The 7,576-nt window shown below is 66.2% G+C and overlaps 1 protein-coding gene across 1 annotated transcript; it reads left to right on the forward strand.

The window, feature by feature from the left end:
* The first annotated feature begins 577 nt into the window (after positions 1-577).
* Positions 578-6,917, forward strand: LOC123796460 (uncharacterized). Its single transcript, XM_087864408.1, has 4 exons — positions 578-735; positions 1,019-1,029; positions 2,847-2,907; positions 5,935-6,917. The coding sequence occupies exons 1-4, from the start codon at positions 684-686 to the stop codon at positions 6,144-6,146; spliced, it is 336 nt and encodes a 111-aa protein (XP_087720534.1). The 5' UTR covers positions 578-683; the 3' UTR covers positions 6,147-6,917.
* The last annotated feature ends 659 nt before the right edge of the window (positions 6,918-7,576 follow it).

Raw genomic sequence — 7,576 nt, forward strand, 5'->3', positions numbered from 1 at the left:
TTTCAGCCTACAGTGCCTCAGTGTCCCCATCAGATGGGGTTTGGTGACTCCCTGATGGCCCTGGCCCAAGGGAGAGGCTCAGGAGAAATGGTTGCGCTCACTCGGAAGACCCCGGGCAGGGCTGTGTCCCCCAGGCCCCTAGAGCAGGCTGTTACCCATAGACCATCATGCCTTTCCTTCTCCTTCTCCCCAGCCTGACCTGGGGCCTCATGATACCTGTGGGGACCAGGAGGCCAATGGTTCGGGACAGAGAGACAGGCAGAGAGAGGACGCAGGTGACCTTCTTCTTTTTTTTTTTTTAAAGATTTTATTTATTTATTCGACAGAGATAGAGACAGCCAGCGAGAGAGGGAACACAAGCAGGGGGAGTGGGAGAGGAAGAAGCAGGCTCACAGCAGAAGAGCCCGATGTGGGGCTCGAACCCGGAACGCCAGGATCACGCCCTGAGCCGAAGGCAGACGCCCAACCGCTGTGCCACCCAGGCGCCCCCACAGGTGACCTTCTGAGAACCCCTGGAGCCCTGGGGGTGGGGCAGAGGGAAGCCCAGGCATAAGTCAGGCCGGCCCTGCTGCCCTGAGCTCGGCTCCAGCTAAATTACTAGGTCCGAGCCCCGCCAGGAAGGCGGTCGTATAAAGGCACCCAGTGGAGGCAGCTCCCCAGTCCCAGCCGGTGCCCGCCCCACAATGAGGCCACTCCTGCTGTCTCTGCTTCTGGCTGCTCTGTGCGCTGACCTGGGTAAGGGCCACTGACCTGGGTGGGAGGGATGGGGACACGCGGGGGCTGGGCGGGCCTGGCTTCCATTGGAGGGGTCGGGGGGGCTCTCACGGCTGCTCCTTGACCAGCCAGACCCGGAGACCTTTGTGTCCCCTTGCGCACAATTTCTGGTCTATCTGCCTCCCGTGGGGTGAAAGACCCGGTGGGGGAGCCTAAGTCTCCAGAGCTCTGGGCTGGCAGTGGGACCAGTGACCAGCCAGGTGACCGCTGTCCTGTGCTCCTGGACAAAGGGCGTTCTCAGGAGGCAGAGCTCTCGCGCTGAAACCAGGAAAATGAGTTGGTCACTCCCTCCTGGCCCCAGCTCTGCTTTAGCTGATGACCTGGCTGTGTGACCTTGAACAAGAGCACCTGCGGCTCTGGGGGCCTCCGGAAGTGGGGCCTAGGGAGGGGGCGGCACAGCCTGTGATTATCAGCAGAGTAATTAGCACCCAGCGATAATAGCCCCTCAGCGTCCCCCGAGTGGAGGTGGGGGAGGTGGGGCCTTCAGCCTCGGGGGAAGGCGGAGAGGGAGGCACCTTGGGGACCAGACCCAGTCTGGGGAGGCTGGAAACAGAGGGAGGGGACGCTTGGGCAAGGGTTGAGGCTGGCTCTGGGGACAGGACAGAGGACAAGATGCCTATCGGAAGAGGCTGGCACAGAGGTGGGGAGCAGCTGCTGGCGTGGCCCCATTGAGGCTCCACTCAGAGCCCTCCCAACTCCTGGGCCTCTCCAACCCCTCAGGGGGAAGCAGAGGCATTATAAAGTTCTTGTTCAGGGGAACCTAGGACCTGCCCCCACCAGCACCCAGGACTCAGCTGCAGACAGGGCCATAGGAACGGCCAGGGGTCACCCCAGACACCCTATTCTTCTTGGGGGTTCCAGAACCCTAAGGTGGGAAGATAGCCTCTGAGCCTGGGGTCTGATCTTGCCTTGATTGCCCGTGGTTCAGCCACAAGCATCCTCACTTTCCAGACAGGGGGCAGGGTCTTTGAAGGCACCCCCTTGCTCAGGTGCCAGCTTTGACATCAGAGCGGGCATTGCCCTGCCCGGAGCACACCACAGGCCCCCAGACCTCATGCACAGTGCCCTTTCTGGCAGCACAGATCCCTCCATCCTGGGCAAGGTGCTCCTGGCTCTCCCACCGGCCCGAGTGCCCTGTCACGGTTCCAGGGGCACCCACTCCAGGAAGCCTTCCCAGATGGACCCCGCCCTGTGCTGAGACCCAGTTCTCTCTGGGCCAGGTGTCCCACAAAGTGTCTATTGTACCTTCCACTCCGTCCCACTCAGGGTTACTGTACCTCAGTTGGCCACCCCTGGGGTCCTGCAGGGTCTCCTCGTTGTTGGGACCTGGGGCCAGTCACACTGCATGTGGGGGCTGGCTAGGACCCGGGCCTTTTGCTGTAGACTCCCCTTTGATCAGTCCAGGGTGGGAGTTGCAGGCAGGTCCCACGTGAGGGGCAGGGCCAGTGCCTCCTATTACCTAAACAGCCCTTAGTGTCCACTGCGTGCAAAGCTCGGGGGCATGGTGGTCCTCTGGTCCCGGCCTCGGTCCCGGCTGGGAGCCCCAGCACAGGAGGCTGGGGCAGGAGCCAGTGCTTGCTGCTTGTGTCGTGCCATCTCCCAGCAAGGCTGCGCTCAGTCGCATCGAATAGGGAGGACTCTCACTGGAGAGGGGCAGGGACAGCGAGAAGCAGAGCCCAGCTCCTGCCCCAGTTAGTTCCCCTGCATTGCCCCCCGCCTGTCTCCTCCGTCCCAGGGCAGCCTGCAGACACCCCGGCTACAACCTGCCACTACACACACCTCCCCCCGGGAGGCAGACACCCACAGGCACGGCGCCCAGCCGGCGTGGGGGGCGTCTCTGGACCAGCAAGTCTCTCGCCCCATCCCAGGGGACGGGGAGCACCTCTGCAGGGAGAGTGGGAGGAAGACGAGGCACAGAGAGGGCCAGCTGGGCAGTGGCCCTGCGGCGGGCAGCCGGGCCCAGGCTCCCGGGTCCCCCCTCCCCGCCCCCTCCCCGGCCCAGACTGACAGGGGCCTGTGCTTCCTCCCCCCCAGCCCCGGCCCTGCACTGTCATGTGTGCTGCGGCCACAAGGACTGCGAGTCTCTGGTGGAGTGCGCCCCAACTGACAAGTACTGCGTGATCACGCAGGCCAGTGAGTACCCCGCGCCTTCCAGCCTGAGCCACGGGAGCCCACGTAGGAGATGCAGGAGGGAGGGAGCAGGCCCTGCAGGGATTTGGCCAGACGAGGCATAGAGGGAGGCTGGCCCCTGGAAGACCTGGCGGGCACAGCCCTGCAGGGCCGCCTGGCCTCTGGCGTCTTGGCGGGACCCAGAGCCTCCCTCCGGGGGCCTGTCACCCTGCCATACCTGTAACCCGCCTCCTCCAGACTCCCCTGGCTGCTGGCCTCTTCTGACCCCATGGGATAGGCTCTCTCTTCCCTGAGCCTTCCAAGGATCCCCTCTGTGGGTCTGCTCCTTCCCTGAGCCATCAGGGGCTGAGCCAGGGCCTGGAGCACCCAGGTAGCGTGTGATGGTGACAATGACAGGCAGGGTCAGGGTGCAGGCGGGCCGTAGAAGGTCACACAGCAGGGAGCGGGAGGTGCAGTGACTGCCGTGACCCCGAGGAGTGGCAAACCTGACTGGGTCCCAGAGGGCTGGACAGGGCAGTGGGAAAGCTGGCCTGGAGGGACAGCAGGGACAGGGTGGGGGCTTGAAGTGAGGGGAGGCCTGGAAGCTGCTGTGAAGTCCCCCCCCAGCCCCCGAGAGAGGCGGAGGCCTGATGTGACCTGGGTCCGCCGCAGAGGGCGGTGTGTGGTCCAGGAGGCCCTGGGCTCCTGGGAGGGAACGAGGAACCCCCCTCCTGCAGGTCGCCATCACCGCGGGCGTCCTGTCTGTGGGGCCCCGGCAGCACCCCAGACTCCCTGGTTGGAGCAGGGACTCTGCCACCGGCAAAGCAGCCAGGCAGCCTCACGGGGGCCCCAGCTCCCTATAAACCTGGGTGATTACAAAGGCTTTGCCGTAGGGGTCTCAGCCCCCTTATTACGAGAGGAGACATGGTGTCTGGCCCAGGGCCACAGCTCGACTTGCCCCCCCCCCCCCCCGCTCAGCCCAGGGACCCCAAGGAAGCAGCACAACCCCCCCCAATGCCTGCAGGACATTGGGCAGAGGAGGACCCTGCCTGAGGACCGTGTGGCTTTCTCAGGGGCCCCAGCCAGGCCACGCTCCCCTTGGGTCACCTGGCAGACAGCCCGAGCACCTGCTGTGCACCCCCACCCTTCTCTGGCTTGCGCTGCGTGAGTGGGGGAGGGGCCCTAAAACCACAGACCTTGACGTGAGGGGGTGGGTGGGAGGGCTGCGGAGGGGCTAAGGGGGCTTCTCTCCGGTGGTCCCCAGCATGCCAGGAGCCCCCATGGGCTCCCTTTGCCCCTGAAGCATCAGTTTTTAGACCCTGGACAGGACCACACGCCCTGAGGGCCCACAGTTCCGTCCCCGGAATGGGGGTTTCCTTTAGACCCCCCGACCTGCCATCCCCACCCTCATCCCCCCTCTTGCTTTCTCCTCCTGGACCATCTGCTGTGTCTATCTGTCCATCCACGTGTCCGGCCAGGCAGTGCTCCCTGAGTGGATCCCCCAGGGGCAGCACATGTGCTGATGGCACAGCAGTTAACGGGGTGCCCTGGATGACAAGGGGGAAGATGTGCTCCCTGGAGGGAGTGGTGAACACAGGCCCTCCTATGTGGGTGGGGGGAGGCAGAGGGCATCTTGGAGCAGCACCTGGGGGACCCGTGGCTGGTGTGAGTCCCGGTGTGGGCAGGTGGCAGCGTGGTCACTCCCACGGGCTCCCTGCATCACCGAGGCGCCTCCAGCGGGTTGTGGGGGTGGCAGCACATACTGGGTCTCTGCTGGCCATCCCGGGGGGGGGGGGTGTGGGGGCCCATACTGCCTCCTCACAGCGAAGCGCCAAGCGGGGCTTGCCTTGACCACAGCACGTGTCCGGGGCTGCCACGGCACCCTCTGCGCGCCAGGCCCCGTGTGCTAGTCGCCCTCCGGTTCAGCACCCCCAAGCCTGGCCTGTATCCCGTCTCTCAAGGGAAGAGCCTGGGCTGGGGAGGAGGGGGCCACGCTTCGTGACCACCACCAGGCCCTGGAGCCTCGGGGCCACACCTGCCCCCATTCCATTTTATCCATAAATACTGAACAGGGTCCTGACCAACCATCACGTTTCACTGAAGCATTGGCTCCTGGGCCGCGCGGTGTCCGCTTGTGGGAGGGGGGATGTGCACAGGGGTGGCTCTTGAGGGGGTGGGGCCTGCCACCCACCCTGAGGCCCTCGTCTGGGCCGTCTGACACCCTCCTGGTCTGGCTGCCGCCCGTCTGCCCCTCTGCTCTGCCAAGGCCAAGAAGGGCTCCGTCCTTCCTGGCGCTGGCGGCTCCCGCCCGCGGCCCCGCGCGCCGTTGCTGACTACCTAGCCTAGAAAGAGAGTTTGTTCCACACAGCTCCAGGGCCGAGCGCAAATGAACTTAGTTGATCCCCAGACAGTCTCAGAGCGGCTTCCCTGGTCATCCATCTTCCAGATGAGGAAGCCGAGCCAGAGAGGTCAGGCCGCCCCGCCTGGGGTCTGGGCCTGCCGTGAGGTCCCCTTCTGGCAGGGCCGCAGCGGCGAGCACGCTCTGAGTCACAGGTGGGGGGTAGTAGCTCACGTTCGCGGCCCGCCGGGCTCTTCTGGCACCCTGGGCTCAGTGGTCCCCAGGCGGAGGCGCAGAAGCCGAGCCAATGGGTCACACAGGTGTCCTGCCTCCCAGGGCCAGGAAGGGGGCCGGGGTGCGGGCTGGGCCTGCCACCTACTCTAGACCCTGAAACTCAGAGCCCGGAGGGAGCCCAGGCACCTGTCGGAGGGAAGGGCTGGGGCAGGGGTTACTGAGCCACTCCCCACCACAGGTGTCCCGGAGGGGCCAGGCCTCGGGGGGAGACAGGACTCCCCAGATCCACGGGTGTCACGGAACTGCCCCCACCCGCAAAAGGCTCTTTGGGCACTCACGCTCGTGCCCCAGGAGACCTGGAAGCGGGTCGTGCCAGGGGTGCTGGTGGCCCCGGGGCTGCGGGCCTGCCTCGTGCCGGCTGGCTCGGCGGGGGGCACCCCGAGCACACCAGCCATGGGCCCTCGCCCCTCTCTCTACAGCGAACCCTGGTGGCATCCTGGTCATGAAGTCCTGTGCCCCGGTGTGCCCCAACAGCACCATGTCCTCGGATGGCCGCACCCTCTCTGTCTCCTGCTGCCAGGGCAGCCAGTGTAACCGCAGCGCAGCCGTGGGCCTGGCGGGCGGCCGCGGGGTCCTGTGGCTCAGCACCTCGGCCAGTCTACTGTGGCCGCTACTCCGTGCGGCCTGGTGAGCCCGCCATGGCCGTGCCGACCCTGGCTCTCGCCTGGCCCCTCCCAGGCATTTCCAGCCCACACAGCCCCCCCGCACACCGGCATGCTGGCAAGAAGAGCCCCTGTCCCTCCTGGCGCTCCTCCCTGCTTCCCCCAGGCCACACCCAGCCCCCTCCTCAGCGCCTACCCCCAGGAGCGAAGCTCTCCCCCTGCCTTAGGGAACCCACCTCTGAGGGACCCTCTGCCCTTTCCTGGGGTCCTGGCCACCCGGCAGTGGGAAGGGCACCTGGACCCTGCCTGGCACCCTCCGCCCCATTTCAGGGGCTTCTCCTGGGGGTTCCTCCTGACCAGCCTCATGTGCCCAGAGCTGCAGTGCCCAGGGGAGGGGGGCCCGAGGCCTGGGCATCCCCCGAACCGGCCATTCGTGTGCTCCCACGTGCATCCCCCCACTCCTCCCAGGGCTAACTCACACCTCAGTGGGCATACTCATGCCTCCCGAACCCACTGGGGAGCCTCCTGGGAGCCAGGCGCCTTGGCAGAGCTCCCAGGCCCCCCCAGGGCCGTCGTTCACAAGGCCCCTGGGCCGAAGTCCGGAGATGGGGTGAGGGCTTTCAGGAGCCGCCACACCCCCACCCTCAGTCCCTGCCGGGTGAAGGCAGGCTTGCTCCTGGCCCCCTGGCTGCCCGCTGTGGGGGCGGGATCCGTGCGGGGCACCCATTCGCACTGCCTCCCGCAGAAGTGCCCACAGCCAGCCCAGCCCCCGGAGCTGTGAGAGGAGAATAAAGCTGCATGTCCCGTCCTGTCCCCATTCTCTGAGGTGTTGAATCGGGGGGGGGGGGGTGCACCTCAGAGGCAGGCAGGGGGTGTTTATGGAGGATGGGACACTCTCCAGACGTGGACTCAGAGAGGAAAGAGCACACTCAGAATCCCAGAAGCAGCATCCATTCCCGCCCCCTTGACCTAGGGGCTCACACGGGGTCCCCTGCATCCGTGGTCAGCCCTGCAGTGTGCCCCGCAGCCCCCACCATCCTGCACCCCCAGTCAGGGCCCAGCCGGGTACCCAGGGCTCTTCTTGGCTGACAAGGCCAGAGGCTCCAGCTCTCCTCCCTCACCTCTGCACAGGGCCTCTCCTCGGAACCCCACACGGGTGCCCTTGCCCACAGCTCCCATGGGGTCTTCCTGTTCCTAGCCTGTGGGGCCCTGCCCTGGCCCGCCTACCTCTCCCCACACAGTCCCCGAGTCCTCTCCCTTCCCTCACCGCCCTCCCGGGGGACCTGCCTGGCAGAGCTCAGCTCCCACAGCTCAGGGCCAAGGCCACGGGCCCAGGGATGGCGGGCACTTCCCCAGCTGGGTGTGGGCCTCGGTTCTGGGAACCAAGCTGCAGATGTGCAGCCCACACACCCGACCTCCCCACCCCACCCCCCAGCATCCGCCCTCCCACAGCCCAGCC

This window comes from Ursus americanus, chromosome 9, assembly GCF_024610735.1.
Source record: "Ursus americanus isolate L20-20 chromosome 9, mUrsAme1.1.p, whole genome shotgun sequence".
NCBI classification, from domain to species: Eukaryota; Metazoa; Chordata; class Mammalia; order Carnivora; family Ursidae; genus Ursus; species Ursus americanus.